Source organism: Pristiophorus japonicus, chromosome 6, assembly GCF_044704955.1.
Source record: "Pristiophorus japonicus isolate sPriJap1 chromosome 6, sPriJap1.hap1, whole genome shotgun sequence".
Lineage (NCBI taxonomy): Eukaryota > Metazoa > Chordata > Chondrichthyes > Pristiophoridae > Pristiophorus > Pristiophorus japonicus.
Window position 1 is genome coordinate 116,497,268 of NC_091982.1, and position 25,055 is coordinate 116,522,322.

A 25,055-nucleotide genomic window follows, 5' to 3' on the forward strand; every position below is an offset into this window, starting at 1 on the left:
GGCATCATCGAAGTCATTAATAAATACTGTGAACAGTTGAGGCCCCAACACAGATCCCTGCAGAACACCACTAGTCACATCCTGTCAATTTGAATACCTCCCCAATATCCCTAATCTCTGTCCTCAGCCGTTCAGCCAATATCCTTACCAGGTCAATAATTTGTCTTCAATTCCATGGGCTTCAACCTTAGTTAATGGTCCCTAATGAGGGATTTTATTAACTGCCTTCTGAAAGTTTTATAAATAACATCCATAGACATTTCCCTATCCACTATTTTAGTCACCCCTTCAAAAAATGTAATCAGATTTGTCAGGCATGACCTATGTTTCACAAATCCATGCTGCCAGCTGGCTCTCTCTGATCAGCTGAACATTTTCAAGGTGTTCAGTCACCCTATCCTTGATTATAGACTCTAGTAATTTCCCCACAACAGATAGAAACATAGAAACCTAGAAATTAGGTGCAGGAGCAGGCCATTCGGTCCTTCGAGCCTGCACCACCATTCAATAAGATCATGGCTAATCATTCAACCTCAGTACCCCTTTCCTGCTTTCTCTCTCTACCCCTTGATCTCTTTGGCCATAAGGGCCATATCTAACTCCCTTTTGAATATATCTAACGAACTAGCCTCAACAACTTTCTGCGGTAGCGAATTCCACAGGTTAACAACTCTCTGAGTGAAGAAGTTTCTCCTATCTCGGTCCGAAATGGCTTACTCCTTATTCTTAGACTGTGACCCCTGGTTCTGGAACTCCCCAGCAACGGGAACATTCTTCCTGCCTCTAACCTGTCCAATCCCATCAGAATTTTATATGTTTCTATGAGATCCCCTCTCATTCTTCTAAACTCCAGTGGATACAAGCCCAGTTGATCCAGTCTCTCCTCATATGTCAATCCTGCCATCCCGGAATCAATCTGGTGAACCTTTGCTGTACTCCCTCAATAGCAAGAACGTCGTTCCTCAGATTAGGAGACCAAAACTGAACACAATATTCCAGGTGTGGCCTCACCAAGGCCCTGTACAACTGCAGTAAGACCTCCCTGCTCCTATATTCAAATCCTCTCACTGTGAAGGCCAACATGCCATTTGCCGCCTTCACCACCTGCTGTACCTGCATTCCAACTTTCAATGACTGATGTACCATGACACCCAGGTCTCGTTGCACCTCCCCTTTTTCTAATCTGTCACCATTCAGATAATATTCTGTCTTCCTGTTTTTGCCACCAAAGTGGATAACCTCACATTTATCTACATTATACTGCATCTGCCATGCATTTGCCCAATCACCTAACCTGTCCAAATCACCCTGCAGCCTCTTAGCATCCTCCTCACAGCTCACACTGCCACCCAGCTTAGTGTCATCTGGAAACTTGGAGATATTACGTTAAATTCCTTCATCTAAATCACTAATGTATATTGTAAATAGCTGGGGTCCCAGCACTGAACCTTGCAGTACCCCACTAGTCACTGCCTGCCATTCTGAACAGGACCCGTTTATTCCTACTTTTTGCTTCCTATCTGCCAACCAGTTCTCTATCCATGTCAATACATTACCTCCAATACCATGTGCTTTAATTTTGCACACCTTGTGTGGGACCTTGTCAAAAGCCTTTTGAAAGTCCAAATACACCACATCCACTGGTTCTCCTTTGTCCACTCTACTAGTTACATCATCAAAAAATTCTAGATTTGTCAAGCATGATTTCCCTTTCATAAATCCATGCTGACTTGGACCGATCCTGTCACTGCTTTCCAAATGCGCTGCGATTTCATCCTTAAAGATTGATTCCAACATTTTCCCCACTACTGATGTCAGGCTAACCGGTCTATAATTCCCTGTTTTCTCTCTCCCTCCTTTTTTTTAAAGTGGGGTTACATTAGCTACCCTCCAATCCACAGCAACTGATGCGGAGTCTATAGAATGTTGGAAATTGACCACCAATGCATCTACTATTTCTAGGGCCTCTTTCTTAAGTACTCTGGGATGAAGACGATTAGGCCCTGGGGATTTATCAGCCTTCAATCCCAACAATTTCCCTAACTCAATTTCCTGACTAATAAGGATTTCCTTTAGTTCCTCCTTCTCGCTAGACCCTCGGTCCCCTAGTATTTCTGGAAGATTATTTGTGTCTTCGTGCAGTGAAGACAGAACCAAAGTATTTGTTCAATTGGTCTGCCATTTCTTTGTTCCCCATTATAAATTCACCTAATTTTGACTGCAAGGGACCTACATTAATCTTCACTAATCTTTTTTTCTTCACATATCTATAAAAGCTTTTGCAGTTTTTATGTTCCCTGCAAGCTTACTCACATACTCTATTTTCCCCCTCCTAATTAAACCCTTTGTCCTCCTCTGTTGAATTCTAAATTTCTCCCAGCCCTCAGGTTTGCTGTTTTTTCTGGCCAATTTATATGCCTCTTCCTTGGATCCCTAATTTCCCTTGTTAGCCACGGTTGAGCCACCTTCCCCGTTTTATTTTACGCCAGACAGGGATGTACAATTGTTGAACTTCATCCATGTGATCTTTAAATGTCTGCCATTGCCTATCCACCGTCAACCCTTTATGTATCATTCACCAGTCTATTCTAGCCAATTCACGTCTCATACCATTGAAGTTACCTTTTGCTAAGTTCAGGACCCTAGTCTCTGAATTATCTGTGTCACTCTCCATCTTAATGAAGAATTCTACCATATTATGGTCACTCTTCCCCAAGGGGCCTCACACAACAAGATTGCTAATTAATCCTCTCTCGTTACACAACACCCAGTCTAGGATGGGCAGCTCTCTACGTATTGGTCTAGAAAACCATCCCTTATACACTCCAGGAAATCCTCCCACCGTATTGCTACCAGTTTGGTTAGCCATCTTAAACACCTCAATTAGATCATCCATTAATCTTGCACACTCCAGTGAGTACAAGCTTAGTCTGTACAACTGTTCCTCATAATTTAACCCTTTTAGCCCCGGTATCATTCTGGTGAATCTGCACTGCGCCCAATTCAAGGCCAGTATATCCTTCCTGAGTAGCGGTGCCCAGAACTGAAAGCAGTGCGCCAGATGTGGTCTAACCAGCACGTTATATGTTTGTAGCATAACTTCTACCCCTTTAACTTCCAACCCTCTGGAGATGTAGGCTAACATTCCATTAGCCTTTCTAATTATATTTTATATCTGCCCACTACTTTTTAGTGATTTCTGTACTTGGACTCCTAAATCTCTCCGCTCTGCCACAGCTCCTAGTTTCTCACCATTTAGAGAATATTCTGATCTTTCTTAGGTCCAAAGTAGATGACTTCACACTTTCCCACATTGAATTCCATTTGCCAGTTATGCCTATTCACTTAATCTATCAATATCCCTTTACAACTTTCTGTTCCCATTTACACTATTTACTGTGCTACCTAACTTAGTTTCATCAACAAACTTGGATATATGGGACTCTATTCCTTCATCCACGTCATTGATAAATATAGTGAAAAGCTGAGGCCCCAGTACAGATTCTTGGGGGGACTGCTCGTCACATCCTGCCAATTGGAGTACATACCCATGATCCCCACTCTCTGTCTCCTACCTCCTAACCACATGTTAAAAGATTGCTTCCAATTTCATGTGGGTCAATTTTTCTGAACAGTCTCTTGTGTGGAAACTTATCGAATGCTTTCAGGAAGTCAATGTAAATGACATCCATAGATACTCCCTTATCTACCACATCAGTGCCCCAATCAAAAAAAATGAACTAGATTAGTTTGACATGTCTTACCCGTTACAAATCCATGTTGGCTCTCTCTGGTTAGCTCATATTTGTACAAGTCTCAGCCATTCTCCCCAATAACAGACTGTAGATCATCAGATTCCTGTGTTCCTGCACCAAACATAGATTAAACACACGCAAGCCTTGTGGTGATAGTCTGCTTATAAGCTTGTAAAGGGCTGACAGCCTGACCACGTCTCTCCAATGTTTCAGAGAGCGGACTCATGGTTAGAGGAATCTGTCCTCATCTGCTCCTCTGGTCTGCAGGACTTTGGTCTCTCCAGTGGGGGGTTTCTACGAGACTGTAAATTATTAATTAATTATGGATCTCATTTAACAATTTTTATTTCACCAGAAAAAATGAGAACAACCCTGCTGGACCAGTTCCCTAAGTTTCTGCGATCAAAGCGCCTTTATCTGACAACTGGTGTTTGCTTGTTATATTATTTCCTTGGCCTTATATTTGCAACACAGGTATGTGGTTCTTTAACAGTTTGTTATGTTTCCACATGTAGCTGGTTATAACCCTATGAAGTGATAAATTTCACAGGATTAAGTAATAAAGAAGGACCTTGTGTGTTGTCCTGTTGTTTTTCCATCTACTTAATAATGTGCAGTGATGGTGTGGGACTGACTGACCCTTCCCCATCTGCTGTTATTAAATACAGAGCCTGACAACATTGTCAAGTTAGGGTTAGACTCGAGTAAAAGCACTAATTTTTCATATCGCAGTAATCCCTTATTTTGAATATTATCGTGTTATGGTTTTTTCAAGCTCCACACTTTCTCATTTTCATTTCAATTTTAGGCTGGGATTTACTGGATGAATTTAATTGATCATTTCTGTACTGGATGGGGCCTCATTATAACAGCTCTGCTGGAACTCATTGGTCTCAGCTGGATCTATGGTAAGTACGAACAATGACAGACAGGTAATGACCCTCTGGCCCATCGAGCCTGTCCTACACAATTGCGATACATTGTGTATCACAACATATACACTCCACCCCACCCGAAACCATGTGATCTCCTGGGCGAATCAAAAAAAAGATTTTAAAAAGCCAGGCCATGTTGGGGAAAAAAAATCTGGGGAATTCCTCTCTGACTGAACTAGGCGATCGAATTCCCTGCAGTACCTAACTTCTGTGAGAGGTGATCTCCCCCTGCTCAGGAATCCACACCTCCACAGCCGCGGATTCATGTGGCTGGTGGAGGGCAGGGCCCTGGCTGGCAAGGTGTCCAGAGTCAGGGACCTACTGGATGGCGGAGGAACGGGCTGGATGTCGCTGCTGAACCTGACGCAGCATCTGTCTTGGGCCAACGACTGACTCACGGCCAAAGCCATCGAGTCGCTAAAAGAGGCACTGAATCCACTAAGTATGTTGAGGAGGCTCAAGTATGTGGATTGATCCTGTCTGAACTGACCCCCAATTGGACGGAATTTCTCATTTGCGACAGACCCCGAAATCTCCCTCGGGAGGCGGAGCCTCAAAACTTGAGCCGTCTCTGGGAAATCCCTTCCGTGTCTTTCCATTGTGCATAGAAGAGTTTCCTGTATGGGCTGCTATTGCACACCCTCCACTTTGTCATCCTTGTCTGCCTTGGTGCACCATCCTGCTGTCCAGAGGAGGCGGGCATTCCCAATGGAGTGCTCTCTACGTGGGAATCCTCCCTTTATCTATTGGGGACTTGGCCTGGAGGGTGTTACACGCAGTCCCATGCAAAAAGTTTTTAAGACAGTTCACGGACTCCCAGGCCGCCTGCATTTTCTGTGGCCTGGAGGAGTCTGTTTTCCGTGTATATATTGAGTGTGAGAGGTTGCAGCCCATCTTCCACTATTTGAAGGGGCTGCTCCTCAATTTTTGGTTGCACTTCAGTCCCTGATGTTTAGTCACCCTATGCGGGGGGCAGGGTAGTGGGTAAGTCGAAGATCTCTTCATCGGACTGCTCCTGGGCCTGGCCAATGTGGCAATTAACAGGTCCAGCCAGGGCACAGTCGAGGGGAACATTCGGCCTGACTGCCTGTCTCTCCCACGGCTACATTCGCGCCAGGATGTCCCTGGAGATGGAGCATGCAATGTCCACCGGCACGCTTGAGGCCTTCCGCAACCGGTGGGTACTGGAGGAACTCGAGTGTTTCATTCTCCCCCCCCAAAACAGAATTATGATTGAATTTGTTATGCTTCCTTCAATTCTTGTTTAGGTTACAGTTTTATTGGTGGTGCCCCGTTAAGAAGGAGGCACATGAGTAATTCAACAGGAAAAGCACTGAAACAAAATAAAATAATTCAATTAAAAGTACTTGTGTGGGTCTTCAGGTCTCTTCAGAACAAAGAAGACAATTGAATAGGGTAATGTGATGTAGATAGTCCTTCATGCCTGACGATGATCAGAATTCAAGCGTTCTCCTTAGTTGTCAAAGATTTTTCCCCAATTGGTTCCAAAGGCCAATATGAAACAGGCAGTGCCTTCTGCATCCTTCACCCTTGTTCTTGCTGGGTTACAGTTGGTTGTTGTGGGGTAAATTTTTCTGTAGTCTTTTTCCTGCTAATTGTTGATGGGATGTTGTTCAAACAACTATTTTGTTGCAACCAATCAAATGCCCCCTGGTTAAAAGGGGGGGGGGGCAGGGGGGCACACTCCAAAAACGTCAATCAAGTGCCACCTTGTTTTTTTTATGTTGTTCAAACAACTATTTTGAGTTGTGTCAGTACAGCTGCTCTACCACTATTTTAAGTTGTGAACAATAAAATCAAGTGTCCCCTGATTAAAATGGTGGTGGGGGGACAGGGGCACACCAAAAACTTCAATCAAGTGCCCCCTTGTTTTTTTATGTTGTTCAAACATCTTCACCCCAAGTTGAACAGCTGTTTGTCACTTAACCAGTCAATTACCAGTTTCCCTCAACTATCCAGGCTAGTGGAACAACAGGACAGGTACTGCTTCTGAACTGAAATCCATTTGCTATTCTTCAGCTCAGGACAGAGGTCTCACTTTGAGAGTCCATTCTCCCTCATTCTGATAACTGGGCACCTGTCTGCCTCAGCACACATCTCATGTTTACTCTAGCCTTGCCTAAAGTGAACGCTTGTTCTTCAGGATTTTGTACAAACATTTTACTTTCATGGGTAATTAGGATGGTGACGGGATACAAGTTACTCATGCTGACTGATTCCTTCCCTGATTTAACCTGCTCATTAGTGACACTCAGAACGAGATGAACTTCTTCAGCAAACAAGCTGTCCTAAAGATAGGACAAACCAAGTGATTGTGCCTCCCTACTTTCTTGTTGTTCACAGGGGTAAACCGATTCATCAAGGACATTGAGATGATGATTGGGCAAAGGAATTGGCTCTTCTGGATGTGGTGGAGAGCGTGTTGGTTTATAATCTCTCCGTGCTTGTTGGCCGTAAGGAGATTTTACATTAATGCCAAATAAATTATTTTGAACTAATGAATGAAAATAAAATAAAGAAAGATTTGAAATGACAGCACAGGTAGTGATTCAGCACTGCGATATGTGAGAGTTTGTGAACAGCACTGTCCCAAAGTACCACATTTGCAGTGTAGTGTCCTTAGATGCTCTAGTAATGACTCCACGAGACAATGTGTTGTACTTGAACTGCAGTGACCTTAGTCCTTTATTAGTTAACTCCAGAGTGAGGATCACACCTGATGGCCTGCCTTTTATACTAGGCCAGGCACACCTGTACAGGTAACCTACGAGTCTCCCTCTGGTGGCACACCTTGTGATAGTACCAACAGTAGCCATGTAGGATACATGACATTACTCCCCTCTGAGCCTTTAGTGCAATCGCCTCTGCATTGACTGTGCTCAGTGCTTAGCTCTATGTGGGCTCTGTCTGGTTGACCCTTGGCAGGTCATTTCAACCTTGGATAAGTAGTTGGTGCAGTAGCGTTCTGGTGATTGCTGTTTGTGTGTGTGTCCCTGACCACTCCAGTCTCCCTCCCTCCCACATTGATTATGGTGGGGGCTCCTAACAGTCATGTACGTTCAAGTTCAGGTAAGTGGGTTTTGCATTTTTTTTTTGTGGTTCCGTGGTGCGACAAGTACGTTAGATGCCTTATCGATGCAGTGACCGGTGCGTGAGGACAAGCTAATTCCGCAGCTGCTGGGTTGTGTCCCTGCAGTCCAGTGGTGGCTCAGTGCCCGGTGCTGGCAGTGGGAATCCGGTTGGTCACGTAGCCTGCTCTCGGGGCTGTTGCCATGGTCCCTAGCATCGGGCCAGTTCACAGATGTCTGTGACCTCCCGTCCTTTCTTTGCGCCATGGGTCACAGCTGCTCCCTGAGGAACTGTCGTCTAGCAGTGCACCGGGAACTGCTGACTCGCTGGCCTGAGCGTCGTTTGGTTTGGGATCCTGGCTGGTCCGTTTCCTTCAGGGGAACAGTGGCAGGTGACCCTACATCTAGGGGTATGGCCTTGGTGTAGTCTGCTCCTTCAGGCTCGTGGCAGTTGGTGCCATCAAGTGCCTGAGAGGTGGAGCCGACCTGGGGCATGGTATCGATACCAGTGCCGTTGCCCTGCTGAGGTTGCTTGCTCTGCGGTCATGTTGGCTGCTTGTGACCACACTTCATGGTGCATGAATCTGGTCCCCAGGACGCAGGCTACAACATTGGGTTGCTCGCTGGACCTGTGTGCACCCGCTGGGTGTCTGCCCGCTGCATTGGCTGCGTGCAGTAGAAATCCTGCATCGCACAACCTTTCCTTACTTATGATGGACACTCTGTGGGTGAACTTTTCCTCACTGGTTGCATGTGCACAATACAGATTATTCGTTACACATTTTACATGATCGGTTACACATTTTGTCTCTGACTTACAGTTCTTATTACATTGCTTGAGTGTGTGGAACTGTTCCTTTAATTGTAATGCGTTGCAGGTCTCCTTTAAGAGAGCCTTGCTTGCTTTACCCCAATCCACTTCTCCATTTGGTGCCACGTGTTGCTCCATCAGCGCTGCACCTCGTGGTCTGGCCACGGCCATCTTTGTCTTCAGCGCATCACCTCGTGGTTTGGGTGCCATCTTTCCTTCATCCACGATGTCAACTGCGGTGATCCTCTTCTCCCTGGGTTCTGCCATTGGAAAGTTGCTTCTGGATCCGATTTTCTTCCTCCGGAGTTCTGCCACTGGAGCCTGGAAGGTGCGTTTGGGTCATCTCAACTGGATCATCTCCATGCAGTCGTGCTGAGCGGTCTGTGTCTCGGGTGCTGTGTTGATCTGTTCTCCAGGGCCGGGTCCACTCTCAGGTGAGGGTCTGCTTTGCCTCTGAGCACGGGGGACGTCGATCGCTGGAGGGGTGAAATCTTCCCACTTCCAATGGATCTTCTCTATCCACCTTCTGCCGAGCGTTGGTCCATCACCTGCAACAATCTACAGAGGTAACTTGTGCATCGCGCCATCATGGAGTACCTTTACATTCGCACTACCAACGACTGGGATAATTTCATTGGTGTAGGTGCACAGCTTTGCCTGAACCGGGACAAACTCGGGTCGTTCAGCCGGAATGTCCCATAGCCTCTCAAAGGCTCCTTGATTCATCACTGACTGGCTCGCCCCCGTGTCCAATTCCATGAAAACTGGAGCTCCCTTGATCTCGACTGCCATCTTCAGTGGGGAATATTTGGTGGTGCAGGTAACATGCTGTGTACCTCCCCGTGGGACTGGGCTGCCTCTCTGCCTATCGATTCATAATCAACGCTGGATTCATGGCCATCTGCAAACGCTTCATCGACACAGTGAATCATATTTCTCTTACACATTCGCTGGAGCTGGCACTTTGTGTTGCAGCCTTTGCATACATAGGGCTCACCAGTGCCGCTTTAAAGACTGTGATTCCCTCCGCAACGCCAGCATGGTGCGACTTGATTAGCCCCTCTCGGTGGACTCTGAGCTAAGGGACTCGGGGGGTCTGTTTTCTCTTCCCTGGGAGGGTTCACACTCTACAGTCCAGCCTCTAAACGCCGCCACTCTGTGCACAGTACCTGCCGGGTTTGAGTCCTGACGGTGGGACATCTGCCTCGAACTGCAGGTCGAGGTCATGAATGACTGGCTCACAGAGTTGGCCTTCTGCAGTGTGACTGTGGTATCCGCCGATATCCGTATCAGCATATGAAGAAGGCCCTCATGGCCAATTCCAATGACAAAAATGTCCCGCAGCACTTCGTTGAGGTAGGTGCCGAACTCGCATGGTGTTGCCAGCCTCCTGTGGCGTAACTTCACGACTTTCTGGCCTTCGGGCCGTCGGTGGGTGTAGAACCGGTGTTTGACTGTGAGGATGCTCTCCTTGGGCTTGAGTTGCTCCTGGATCAGGGTTACGAGTTCCTTGTACGACTTGGTCATTGTCTTCGCTGGTGCTAGCAAGTCCATGACGAGGCCATAGACGTTGGACCCACAATTGGTTGGCAAGATAGCGCGGCGCTTATCAGCTAGTGCGGCCGGGTCGTCTCCTGCCAGATCATTTGCTGTGAAGAAATGTTCGAGCCTCTCCACAAAGGCATCCCAATCATCACCATTGGCGAACTGCTGCAACATACCAAGGGTAGCCATTTCCATGTGAAAGTTCATAATCTCGTCGCCAATTGTAGTGTCCTTAGATGCTCTAGTAATGACTCCATGAGGCAGTGTGTTGTACTTGAATTGTAGTGTCCTTAGTCCTTTATTAGTTAACTCCAGAGTGAGGATCGCACCTGGTGGCCTGCCGTTTATACTAGGCCAGGCACACCTGTACAGGTAACCTACGAGTCTCCCACTGCTGTGCCCTCTGGTAGAACACCTTGTGATAGTACCAACAGTAGCCATGTAGCATACATGACATGCAGGACATGCCCCTACTTTGTGACTCTCCAGGTCAGAGTTGATGAGCTGTAGTGTGAGTAAGGGGCTCTATTACACATAAGGGAGAGGGAGGAATATCTAGATTTTTCTCCAGAGTACAGTCACAGAGGTGAGCGCAAGGGCAGGAAGTGGAGAATGTGACTGTCAGTCAGCAGGGTAGGGGAAACTGAGGGGGGCCAGAGCAGGCTGACCCGCAGACATTGATCCTTTCCAACACGTATAATGCAGTTTCTATCTGTGCGGATAGGATGAAGGCCTTAGGGAGAATGGCCAGAATGCTAACCATGGCAAAGTGAAGCAGGTGGCAGTCAAAGTTGGGGGAGCAAAATAGAAATAGAAAGGTTGTAGTCATAGGGTGTTTGATAATGAGGGGGATAGATAGTATTCGCTGCGGTCACTGAGAGTCAGGAGGATGTGTTACATGCCTGGTGCAAAGGTAAAGGACGTCATAGAAACTAGAGAGGAACTTAGAAAGGGAGGGAGAGGATCTAGTTGTCGAGGTCCATGTCAGGACCAATGACATAGGGTAGAAAAAGGAGGAGGTCCTGCTAAGGGAATATCAGAAGCTAGGAACTACTGTCCAAGCCATGTGCTAATTGGCACAGAGATAGATCAGGAAGGTCAATGCGAGGCTGAAAGACTGGTGTGGGAAGGAGGGGTACCGTTTCATGGCACACTGTTACCAGTACTGGGACAGGAGGGAATTGTACTGCTGCGGTGGGCTCCACATAAACCGGAATGAGACCGGAGTCCTCGCGGATAGGATAAATAGAGCTGTGGATAACACTTTAAACTAGTACGGTGGGGTGGAATCTGATGAAAATAACATAAGCCTGAAGATAAAAGAAATAACAGATGAGAGTAAAGATCAGACCAAGGTGAGGAATAAGGGTATCACAAAAGGCCAGGGAACAGTTATAGCACACAAGTATAAAATTACTCTTTAAAAATAAAGTGAGTGAACTGATTAATAAAAACAAATTAAATGGCCTGAATGGCAATGTGCACAACATCCAAAACAAAATGGGGGAACCGAAGACAATAATTTGCAGAGAGGAGCAGATGTAGTCGTGATACCTGAAACATGGCGACATAAAGAACAGGACTGGCAGTTAATAATTGAAAGATATAACCTATTTAGAAAGGGATAGAGAAGGAAGAGTGTGGAGGTGTGAAGGGAATAGAAACATAGAAACATAGAAAATAGGTGCAGGAGTAGGCCATTCGGCCCTTCTAGCCTGCATCGCCATTCAATGAGTTCATGGCTGAACATGCAACTTCAGTACCCCATTCCTGCTTTCTCGTCATACCCCTTGATCCCCCGAGTAGTAAGGACTACATCTAACTCCTTTTTGAATATATTTAGTGAATTGGCCTCAACAACTTTCTGTGGTAGAGATTTCCACAGGTTCACCACTCTCTGGGTGAAGAAGTTTCTCCTCATCGCGGTCCTAAATGGCTTACCCCTTATCCTTAGACTGTTACCCCTGGTTCTGGACTTCCCCAACATCGTGAACATTCTTCCTGCATCTAACCTGTCTAAACCCATCAGAATTTTAAACGTTTCTATAAGGTCCCCTCTCATTCTTCTGAACTCCAGTGAATACAAGCCCAGTTGATTTAGTCTTTCTTGATAGGTCAGTCCCGCCATCCCGGGAATCAGTCTGGTGAACCTTCGCTGCACTCCCTCAATAACAAGAATGTCCTTCCTCAGGTTAGGAGACCAAAACTGTACACAATACTCCAGGTGTGGCCTCACCAAGGCCCTGTACAACTGTAGCAACACCTCCCTGCCCCTGTACTCAAATCTCCTCGCTATGAAGGCCAACATGCCATTTGCTTTCTTAACCGCCTGCTGTACCTGCATGCCAACCTTCAATGACTGATGTACCATGACACCCAGGTCTCATTGCACCTCCCCTTTTGGTAGCTTACTAATTAAAGATAATATAACGGGTAGTAGATAAAGGGACATAACTAACACTTGAAGTGCCATAACCTACAAGGCTATGGACCAAGAGCTGGAAAGTGGAATTAGGCTGGGATAGCTCTTTGGTGGCCGGCGCGGACATGTTGGGCCGAAATGGCCTCCTTCCATGCTGTAAATTTCTGAGAGTCTATGATTAAGATAGAAATAGAATTCATATGGATTAAGATAATGAATAAGAGACTGATCATGTGGAGAGGAAGTGGAGGAAGAAATATTTACGACAATCTATAGTAAAGTACATATAATAATAACCATGGGAGACTTCACCTGTCCCCAAATAAACTGGCAAGAAGCGGTATGGAAAGGGTACTTTATTGGCTGTAAAGCACTTTAGATGTGATTAGGTCATGCCAGGCGCTATATAAATGCAAGTCTTTTGTTTTTTTCCAATAAATCCAATAAGGAATCCAGGCGAAACCTCTTTACCCAGAGACCAATTATAATATGGAACTTGCTAGCACACGGTGCAGTTGTGGCAAATAGCATAGATGCAGTTAAGGGGAAACTAGATAGGTACATGAGGGAGAAAGAAATAGCAGGTAACGCTGATGGGGTTAGATGAAGAGCAGTGGGAGAAGGCTAGTGTGGAGCTTAAACACCAGCATAGATCTGTTGGGCCGACTAGCCTGTTTTTATGTTGTACATTCTATGTAAGCTTTTAATGATTTAAACTGAATATAATCAAGCTGTAGATATCTATCTTATTCAGTTTCTGATCTTGTTTTGTGCAACCATTTTAAACAGGCAATCTTATTCTGGTCCTTAACAACATTTGCCCCACCAACATATGGACCTGTTGAGTACCCTGTCTGGGCAATAGCACTCGGCTGGTGTATGATAATCTTCTGTATGATGTGGATTCCCATTGTTGTCATTGTGAAAGTTGTCCAGGCTGAGGGTGCCACCTTGTGGCAGGTAAGGAAACACTTTGATAACTTTTATAGCTAATGGGGCAGAATTTCTGAAAGTCTCCCAATTCTCACCATACTTTCAGTGGAAGGTCATCAGCACATTAGAGAAATGGTATAGACGACCATTGCATGCTGTGTGGGGATTTTGCCAATCTCTTAATGCTGGTGTTAATTTATTTTGAATTGATTCATGCCATTATTCAAATAGTGCCAATCATAGAACCTAGTTTGCTGTGTCAGCATCAAGCTCTGCTAGTTCAGGTATATCGCAGCCACGATCAAATAGCCCCCATCTGCCCTATCCTAACAATAAAATTGGCCGGAATGTTCTTTACCTGGGTAGGTTGGTGTGGGCGATCGCTGTGGCAGTTTGTGACCCCGTTGTTTCCATCCCACTGCAGAAATTGGCTTTGTGCTAATCGGGCCTTTTAAGCCATCCTGCGCGTTACCCAGCCCTATTAAATGGAGGGTCTGATGATGTCATCTTTGACGCGTTTTCAGTCGGGTTATTTAAAGCAGCCTTGGCCACATTGCATTTGAAGGTTCATCTAGGAGTGTGCAGTCATTGCACTGGAGGCTTTGATAGCTCCAAACAGTTGGAGACATGACAGCACAGAGGCAGAGGACTGCAACCAGGTTCTCTGATGACTTCCTCTACAAGCTTGTGGAGAGAGTCAGAGTACGCGGGGAGGTCCTCTTCCCTTCCAGTGGGCAGAAGAGACCTCCCCAGGCAAATAAAATAGCCTGGCATCAAATTGCGGAGGAGGTGAACAGCAGGGATGCAGTGGCGGAAATGTTTCAATGATCTCATGAGATCAAGAAAGGTGAGTACAAATCCACACTCAGCTTCATCCTACTATGTCTCTCATCACATTCCCATCGCTCTGCCTTCCCTAACCTACTCTTGCACATCCTTACTCACACCAACATACCTTGCGTGTCCACCCATCCCTCTCTACCTACATTATCACATCCCCATCATACTAGTCATCCCTCACACTCGCCCTTATCCTAATGCAATCATATCAACTAACAATACGCATTGAGGCCACTTGGCATTTGTTATGTATGCAACACCTTGTAACCAGCATTCTACTGCCACCAGAGGGCGCATCTGTTGGAGTCCCAAGGGATCCCAGCATCCCTTGGGAGCACTGCATATAAGCAGGCCTCCCATACTGTGCCAGCACGCTGGAGTCAGAATAAAGAGACTAAGGTCACACTTACTCAAGTCTACAGTACTCAGTCACTTTGCTTTATTTGAGACATAACAACTGGCGACGAGTTATAGATAACGAACCATCACGCAAAAATGCAGAGAACTGAGAAATTCTCAGAAGGCGACGATTGGGAAGCCATCATAGAGCGACTCGACCAATACTTCATGGCCAATGAGCTGGAAGGGAATGAGAACGCTGCCAAACGAAGGGCGATCCTCCTCACCGTCTGCGGGGCAATAACCTATAGCCTCATGAAGAATCTTCTTGCTCCAGTGAAACCAACAACCAAATCGTATGAAGAACTGTGTACACTGGTCCGGGAGCACTTAAATCTGAAGGAGAGCGTTCTGATGGCAAGGTATCGATTTTATATATGACAACCGTCTGAAGGCCAGGAAGTGGCGAGCTACGTCGCTGAACTAAGGCGCCTTGCAGGACATTGCGAATTTGGTGGATTCCTGGAGCAAATGCTAAGAGACTTTTTTGTGCTTGGCATTGGCCATGAGGTTATCCTTCGCAAACTATTGACTGTTGAAACACCGAACAACACCATAACGATAGCCCAGGCATTTATGTCCATCAGCGATAACACCAAACAAATTTCGCAGCATAAAAATACATCGGCAAGTACTGTATACAAAGCAACATAGTTTTCAGGCAGGAATGCATATGGCAGAATGTACACGCCTGCAGCTGCACGACCTCAGTTGACTCAGAGTCTGCCATCAAGTGTGAATGCGAGGCAATTAACACCTTGTTGGCTCAGCGGAGGTGATCATCGAGCCCATCAATGCCGCTTCAAACACTATGCGTGCAAAGGCTGTGGAACGATGGGACACCTCCAGCGAATGTGCAGACGAGCTGCAAACCCTACAAACCACGTTGCAGAGGAAGACCGATCCATGGCGGATCAAACTGAACTAGAGACTCGAACTGAGGAGGCAGAAGTGTACGGGATACACGCCTTCACCACGAAATGTCCACTGATCATGTTAAAAGTTGAACTGAACAGAATTCCAGTATCCATGAAATTGCACACGGGTGCGAGTCAGTCTATCATGAGCAAAAAGGCCTTTGAGAGGCTGTGGTGCAACAAGGCACAAAGGCCCAAGCTGAGAACTTACACTAAAGAGCTGATCCCTGTAATTGGCAGTGCAGCAATGAAAGTCTCCTATGATGGAGCGGTGCATGAACTACCGCTATGGATTGTACCAGATGGCCCCACACTGTTCGTCAGAAGCTAGCTGGGAAAAATCCGCTGTAACTGGGACGACATCCGAGTGCTTTCGTCCGTTGATGACGTCTCATGTGCCCAGGTTTTGAGCAAGTTTCTGTCGTTGTTTGTGCCAGGCATCGTAATTTTCTCTGGGGCGAAGATCCACTTGGTTCCCGGTACACGACCCATCCACCACAAGGCACATGTGGTGCCATACATAATGCGAGAGAAAGTGGAGATCGCGCTGGACAGGTTGCAACGAGAGGGCATCATTGCATTAGTTGAGTTCAATGAGTGGGTCAGTCCAATTGTTCCGGTTCTCAAGCGCGATGCTACTGTCAGAATTTGTGGGGATGATAAAGTAACGATTAACTGTTTTTCGCTACAGGACCAGTACCCGCTACCGAAGGAAGACGACCTATTTGCGACGCTGGCAGAAGGGAAAACGTTCACCAAGTTGGACCTGACCTCGGCCTACACGACGCTTGAGCTGGCATAATCTTCGCAAGGCCTCACCTGCATCAACACACACAAAGGTCTGTTCATCTACAATAGATGCCCGTTTGGGATTTGATCAACCGCGGCTATTTTTCAAAGGAACATGGAGAGTCTGCTAAAGTCAATTCCGCGCACCGTGCTTTTCCAGGATGACATATTGATCACAGGTCAGGACACCATCGAACACTTACAGAACCTGGAAGAAGTTCTAAGTCGGCTAGATCATGTGGGACTCAGGTTGAAACGCTCGAAGTGTGCTTTCCTGGTGCCAGAGGTCGAGTTCTTGGGGAGAAGAATCGCGACAGGCATCAGACCCACCGATGCCAAGATGGAGGCTATCAAGAATTCGCCGAGACCACAGAATGTGACGGAGCTGCGGCCGTTCCTGGGACTCCTCAATTATTTTGGTAATTTCCTACCCGGGTTAAGCACCTTGCCAGAACCTCTACAAGTGTTGCTACGCAAGGGAGATGACTGGTTAAGGAGGAAATCACAAGAGACTGCTTTTGAAAGAGCCAGAAATCTGTTATGTTCCAACAAACTGCTTGTTCTGTATGACCCATGTAAACGTTTAGTGATAGCTTGCGATGCGTCTTCGTATGGGATCGGTTTGCAACAAGCAAACGAATCGGGAACATTGCAACCGGTCGCTTGCGCATCCAGGAGTTTGTCCAAGGTCAAAAGGGCCTACAGCATGATTGAAAAAGAAGCTCTGGCATGCATTTACAGGGTGAAAAAAATGCACCAGTATCTGTTTGGGCTTAAGTTCGAGTTAGAAACTGACCATAAGCCGCTCATATCGCTATTCTCAGAGAGCAAAGATATTAATACCAATGCCTCTGCTCGCATCCAAAGATGCCGCTCACGCTGTCTGCATATAACTATGTAATTCGCCACAGGCCAGGCACAGAGAACTGCGCTGATGCTCTCAATCAGCTACCATTGCCCACCACCGGGGTGAAATGGCACAGCCTGCTGACTTGCTCTTGGTGATGGATGTGTTTGAAAAAGAAAAGTCACCCGTTATGGCCCGCCAGATCAGGACCTGGAATAGCCAGGATCCTTTACTGTCCCTTGTAAAGAACTGTGTCCTCCATGGGAGCTGGCCCAGCCTCCCAGCAGAGACGCATGAAGAGATCAAGCCGTTCCAGTGGCGCAAAGACAAAATCTCCATATAGGCGGACTGTCTTTTGTGGGGTAATCGCATGGTTTTGCCTAAGAAAGGCAGAGAAACGTTCATACGTGACCTACACAGTACCCACCCAGGCATAGTAATGATGAAAGCTATAGCCAGATCCCATGTGTGGTGGCCCGGCATTGACTCAGATTTGAAGTCTTGCGTGCGCCAATGCAACACTTGATCTTAACTGAGCAATGCACCCATGGAGGCACCGCTATGTTTGTGGTCAAGGCCCTCCAAACCGTGGTCTAGGATCCACGTTGACTTCGCTGGCCCGTTTCTAGGCAAAATGTTTTTGATTGTTGTGGATGCTTATTCAAAATGGATTGAGTGTGTAATAACGTTTGTAAGTATGTCCACTGCCACCATCGAAAGCCTACGAGCCATGTTTGCCACGCACAGCCTGCCTGATGTCCTCGTCAGCAACAATGGGCCATGTTTCACCAGCGCTGAATTCAAGGAATTCATGACCCGCAATGGGATCGAGCACGTCACATCTGCCCCGTTCAAGCCCGCATCTAATGACCAGACAGAACGGGCAGTCCAAACCATCAAGCAAAGCTTGAAATGCATGTCGGAAGGCTCCCTGCAGACCCGCCTGTCCCGAGTCCTGCTCAGCTACCGCACAAGACCCCATTCCCTCACTGGGGTTTCCCCTGCTGAACTGCTCATGAAAAGGGCACTCAAAACAAGGCTCTCTCTAGTCCACCCTGATTTCCATGATCATGTCGAGGGCAGGTGGCATCAACAAAGCATGTATCACGATCGCGCAAATTTGTCACGCGATATTGAAGTCAATCACCCTGTATTTGTACTCAACTATGGACATGGTCCCAAATGGCTTGCTGGCACTGTTGTAGCCAAAGAAGGGAGTAGGGTGTTTGAGGTCAAACTTGCAAATGGACTAACTTGCAGAAAGCAGTTGGACCAAACCAAACTGCGATTCACAGACAACCACGAGCAACCTGAAGAGGACACCACCAACTTCGACCCTCTGAAACACACACAGGTGGCAACCGACATCACGGTTGACCACGAAGCTGAACTTATCATCCCCAGCAGCCCAGCAAGGCCAACTGCGCAGCAGCCCAGCGAAGGCCCAACCAACTCACCTGCACCTGTGTTTGTACCGAGATGATTGACTAGGGAGCGGAAAGCCCCACATCGTCTCACCCTGTAAATAAGTGTACTATTGACTTTGGGGGGAGTGATGTTATGTATGCAACACCTTGTAATCAGCATTCTACCGCCACCAGAGGGCGCATCTGTTGGAGTCCCAAGGGATTCCAGCATCCCTTGGGAGCATTGCATATCAGCGGGCCTCCCATTCTGTGCCAGCACTCTGGAGTCAGAATAAAGAGACTAAGGTCACACTTACTCAAGTCTACAGTACTCAGTCACTTTGCTTTATTTGAGACATAACAGCATTGCCACACCAATCCATCATAGTCTCCGTCTAAAAATGTAACCCATCCATCACTTACACTCAATCCATTGCTTTTACTCCACCTTCTCTTCTTTCCCTCCTTGTGCGCACTCTTTTCCTGCAATGAGAGGGAGAATACTGGAGGTGGGCCTCCATCTTTTGCCGCCCTCACAAGAGGAGAGGTGGCTGCCTTAGAAGTATCGGGGGTGGCCAAGCAGCTGAGGGCACAGCGTCGCCATACATAAGTACGTCAAGCACCAGCGCAGAGACGCATACCTAGGTGGGTCACCCGAGAGATAGAGTAGTGTTGTCACCTGGTCTGTCAAGATTCACAAGTGAGCAAGAGCTGTTGGTGGAGACTGGGTCAGCAGTGGCAACTCCTTGCCAGAGGGTGCAGGACGCTCCCAGGTCTGCTTAACTGCATGCAGCCACTGCGCCTTGGGGGCCATTCAGAAAGACGGAAACCCTGGAGGTGCAACAAGAAATGGAGGGGGCACTGACAGATTTTGTCACCACAATGTCTGCAAATGTGCAGAGAATGCTCCAACATGAGCACCACCGTGTCGCGGGTGATGGTGACTGTAGGCCCTTCCATGGATAGGATGGCCACCTGCATGGAGCAGCTAATATCCCACTCACAGGAGTACAGGGTCTCTATGGAGAATAGATGGCCATCTATGGAGAATAGATGGCAGATACTCATCGACCTCCTGTATAGGAGGGATGTCAGCATAGGCGTAGGTCCCCATGATCCCACTGATGTGCAGCAAGGTACTCTCCAGCTCCTTAGCAGGGAAATGCGGGTGGCCCATGAGAGGGATGACAGTGAGGGGGGACATGGAAATGTGGGCTCCTCTCAAAACACTTAAACTTCTCCCCCATTGCTACCCCATCAATCAGAGCTCCGGACAGTGATGGCCGAGTCTGTCCCTGCGGGAGGAGCGGACTTTGGCGGGGCCATCACAAGCTCCAAAACACAGAGAACATCTCCCACGAGTGTCTCAGCAGTCACAACAGGGAAATGAGCAGGCTGTCTCTACCTCTGCTGAAGCCACAGGGGTAGCACCTTATAGAAGCACGCATAAGAGAAGGATGACACACAAGTAGATTCACAAAGGTAGCCACTTCGGTGTTTTATTCAATGTTAATGTCATGTTTCCATTAATGTGACGTCAACCATAAAAATCTTTACGTTCGCCACATTCTGGTCTTGGACACATTTGTGTGCACCTTTGGAAGTAGCTTAGTGAGTAGCAGTGAATGGTGAGAAATAATAGTTCCTCCAGCAATGGTGGTCAGTGTGAAAGGAATGGCTTGGTCATTGCAGGGATGCTTTATGGTGATGCTGTGCGGTGATGCTAACCTGGCGCAGCATGTGGCAGCCAAATGGGTGTACAGCGTAAAGTTACGTAAATCTGGCCATGATATGGTCATCCCTGGCCTCCCGGGCAGCAATGTGCTCGGATGCTGGTGGAATATGGGCCGCAGGATCCTCCAGCTCCTGGTCCTCCTCGTTTTCCAGCTGATGCTACTCCTCCTCTGAAGACACTGTGCGCTCAGAGCCTTGCTCCTCATGCAGTGCTAATCCTCGCTGCTGCACTATATTGTGCTGGGTGCTGCCAACCACGATGATTCTGGAGACCCTGGCTGGTGCGTACTGAAGGGCTCCTCCACATCTGACAAGGCCTCTGAAGCGCATTTTCAGCAAGCCTATTGTCTGCTCCATAACACATCTAGGTGGAAATGTGGCTTTCATTATATCTCTCCTGGGCCTCAGTATTTGGCCTCCTCAAGCGTGTCATGAGCAGAGTCTTGAGTGGATAGTCCTTATCTCCAAGCAGCCAGCTGGAAAGTCTGTTTGGAGGAGCGAAGAGCTGAGGGAGGGTAGACTGGCGAAGGACAGAAGAGTCATGGCAGCTGCCAGGGAATTTGGCGGACACATGCACGATGATCTTCCTATGGTTGCAGATCAGCTGCACATTGAGGGACTGGAAGCCCTTGCAGTTGACAAAGATTCCTGGGTGATGATGGGATGCCCTGATGGCCACATGTGCGCAATCGATGATGACATGCACCTGTGGGCATCCAGCCAGAGTGGCAAAGCCCAGCACACGCTCAGTAACACTGGCTTCCTCAGTGGCAAAGTTTATATAATTGGCTGACTTATCAAAGAGGGCATCGTTGACCTGTGTGATGCATTTGTGGGCGATCGACTGCGAAATGCTGCAGATCTCTGGAAGGAGCCTGAGGTGAAGAAGTGGAGGGCGCTAGTGACTTTGACAGCCACTGGGAAGGCTTGTCCACCAGGTCCTCTGGGCTGCAGATCTTGCTCCAGCAATCTGCAAATGTCTGTGACAACGTGGCACGATAGTCTGAGCCTTCTTTAGCACTGCAGCTCCGTCATGTTGAGGAAGCTCCTGCTCTGCCTCTATAACCTGTGTTGGGGGTATTGCTTCCAGCACGATGCAGTCCTGCGTTGATGCCCTCTGTCCTGTGAAGCATCAGATGGTTGAGGAGAAGGTTGGTGGTGTAGTTTTTGGTGCTGCTGATGTGTCCAGTGCTTCTTGTCTTGGGGCTCATCGTGGTCTGATACTGAAGACCAAGGTAAGGCAGCATAACCGGCACCCTTGCTGATGGAATAGATGGCAGGTCAAGTAGAGATGAGAGAAGCATTCTGTCAATGGTTTGATAGGTTCTACCAATGAGGTGAGACTGGATGGCAACTTTGCCGCAAACATTTGCAGCCTGTAGAGAGCTAAATCTGTGCTGGGAATGCAGACAGCAACAGCTTCTGCCTGAGGAAAGTGATCAGCTGTAAGGTACATTTCATGCTATCACCTAATCAGCTGGAGCAATGGTCACTCACCTCCCGCCTCAGGCTGACAGACATGGTTCCCGAGCTACGTGAATCCTGTGGGCAGCCAGGGAAATTTGAAAGCTAGGATGAAAAAGACGCTTAATGGTCCAACAAAAGGGTGATTATGATTTGAAGTACATCGCCCGCCTATGCCGTTCGGGTCGATGCCGCATCGGCAAACACGCCCGAGGGAAAGGTGCATGGGGGCGGGATGACACCGGGTTTCCGACCCGTCCAATGTATTTCAATTTTCCCACCCGAACTGCCTCCGATCGCACCTGCATGGACCCCAGATAATTCTGGCCATTATATACAATCTAAGAAGTTTCCCCCAATATTTCCCCTCTCTCTCTCTCTCTCTCTCTCTCTCACACACACAGTACACCTTGCATCCAACAGAAGGAGTGATTTTTCAACCCAATGGTCCCAGAGGTGGAAGGACCATGTTCAAACTCACTGAGGCACTCAGTCCTTGGGCGACACCTGCATAAAGGAAAGACATAAAGTTACTGAGCTGTTTTGGCTCCCAACGTTGTGAGGGTCTGATGTCAGACACATTCCCTGATGATTACTGGGTGGATTAGGATGGAATTGTCATAATACTGCAAAGAATGTCATTAATTTCTGTGTATGAATGGATAAAGACAACTAGATTATCACAACTGGAGAGACACACACATAAATAATGTCTGCTCGATGGGGGAAGTGATGAAAGATTCATTGCTGAAGTGTTGGGTATTGTAACATTAATAGTCAAAACATTAATACCTGTTTAATTATAAAATTTGGCCACAAATAATTCCACTCCACAAAGTGAGCTCAGTGAGTCCACCATTGTAGCTTTCTATGAGGTTTCACACCTAAATATGAAAAGGATGGGAAAGACCATCTGGTCCATCAAGCCCGTCCCTTCGGGCAAGGTGCAGCACTGTACACCATTGACCCAGCGCAGGCCCCTCCCCACCCTGAGTCATCATCTCCTGCCCCCTCCCCACCCTGAATCACACAATCTCCTGCCTCCTCCCAATCCTCAGTAACACAATCTCCTGCCTGCTCCCCACCCTGAGTCACACAATCTCCTGCCCCCTCCCCACCCTGAGTCACACAATCTCCTGCCTCCTCCCAATCCTCAGTAACACAATCTCCTGCCTGCTCCCCACCCTGAGTCACACAATCTCCTGGCTCCTCCCCACCCTGAGTCACACAATCTCCTGCCCCCTCCCCACCCTGAGTCACACAATCTCCTGCCCCCTCCCCACTCTTAGCCACACACTCTCCTGGGGAAGCAAACAACAGCAAAAAGAAAATTTGAGGCAAATTGGAAGATTCTGGGGAATTCATCTCTGACCCATCAGACAATGTAGAATAGCTCCGAGACGGCGATAACTTTTTAATCTTACTATTATCAACTAGCCCCAGGACTCACCCTCTTGAACTGGAAATGTCCTCTGTCAGGAACCTTTGAAGTGTTGCGGTAAATCCACACACTCTGTTCCAGTGGGCACTGACTCTCCGTGAAAAGAATATTTTCTAACATCCAACTATTTCCTAAATTAATTCTGGGATTCTCCACTAACTTCCAAATTCTCTTGATGATCAGAACTCGCATTCCTTCGAACTCCCTCTGGTATTTTCCTCCCAATTGTCATTAAACTAATAGCTTATAATTCCTGGGGGGGAGATTTCTTCATCTTCAGGAACAACCCGGAGCTTCTTCCATAAGTTGATTTCCTTGTTGGAACAAACTGCAGGACAATCTGATTAGGATCTGGGTGTTAATGGTGTGTAAAAATCATGCAGAAATGACGTTTCTTTTCACAGAAAATTTCTGCCGCTTGTACACCAGCTCCTGATTGGGGTCCATACTTGGAACAACACAGAGGGGAACGATACAGAAACAGGCCCGATTCTACAGAAGCCCCTAACCGTGTGCAGCTCCTTACTGTGCCTGAGCTGTGAAACTTTAAGGGAAGATTTCTGTTCAATTTGTGAATAACAACCCTGAAAATCCACCGCTGGCCTGGTGTACTCCCACCGTAACTTCAGTGGGAGTTCCCCGGAACAGCCAGCAACTCGGCCAAGACCCAGACATGCCGGCTCACTGTGCATCTCTCAATCACTTTGCTCTATTTCTGGGTGTTTTCTATTTAAATTACCTTGGGCTCTATCCAGCTGTCTGTTTTTCTTCTTAATTCTCCTCTCTTATTTATTGTGACCTGGGTTCCTCACTCGTCTTGTTGTACGGAAGTTCCTACATGTAAAACTTCAAGTTTCTTTTGTGTGCACTGAGATCCAACCTTCTGCATAGCTAGCGCTTTCTGGCTCACTAGTTGTGTGAACACCTATTCTTCCAGTTAGCAGTTGCATGCTGTCTTTGCGCCGACTGTTGTTTGAATTCCATTTGCTCTCTTAACTTTGGCATGAGGGAATACATTAATGCAACAAGAAAAGATCTGTCGGCTAATTTTGATTGTTCAGTTTGTCCACTTCCTGATTTCACACAGGTAGCATTTTTAACAGCAGCAGCCAACTACTTACAAATTTCAGGAGACAACATCTCCACCAAGAATCATAGAAATTTACAGCATGGAAGAAGACCATTTTGGCCCATCGTGTCCGCGCTGGCCAACAAGAGGTTATCCAGCCTAATCCTACTTTCCAGCTCTAGGTCTGTAGCCCTGTAGGTTACAGCACTTGAAGTGCACATCCAAGTACTTTTTAAATGTGGTGAGGGTTTCTGCCTCTCCCACCCTTTCAGGTAGTGAGTTCCAGACCATCATAACCCTCTGGGTGAAGAAATTTCCCCTCAAATCTCCTCTAAATCTTCTACCAATTACTTTAAAGTTATGACCCCTGGTTGTTGACACCTCTGCTAAGGGAAATAGGCCCTTTCTATCCACTATATCCAGGCCCCTCATAATTTTATACACCTCAATGAGGTCTCCCCTCATTGTTCCAAGGAAAACAAACCCAGCCTATCCAATCTGTCCTCATAGCTAAGTTTCTCCCGTCCTGGCAACATCCTTGTAAATCTCCTCTGTACCCTCTCCAGTGTAATCATGTCCTTCCTGTAATGTGATGATCAGAACTGCATGCAGTGCTCTAGCTGTGGCCTAACTAGTGTTTTATACAGTTCAGGCATAAT

General features: G+C 47.2%; 1 protein-coding gene across 1 annotated transcript in view; it reads left to right on the top strand.

Annotated features, from left to right (window-relative positions):
* The window catches only part of LOC139265222 (sodium- and chloride-dependent neutral and basic amino acid transporter B(0+)-like), a 186,992-nt gene extending 163,123 nt beyond the window's left edge, over positions 1-23,869 (top strand). The window contains exons 10-14 of the mRNA XM_070882148.1: positions 4,111-4,229; positions 4,564-4,663; positions 7,055-7,164; positions 13,347-13,517; positions 23,732-23,869. Of these exons, the coding sequence (XP_070738249.1) occupies positions 4,111-4,229; positions 4,564-4,663; positions 7,055-7,164; positions 13,347-13,517; positions 23,732-23,869 (638 nt within the window). The remainder of the gene's footprint in view (positions 1-4,110; positions 4,230-4,563; positions 4,664-7,054; positions 7,165-13,346; positions 13,518-23,731) is intronic.
* Positions 23,870-25,055: the final 1,186 nt, after the last annotated feature.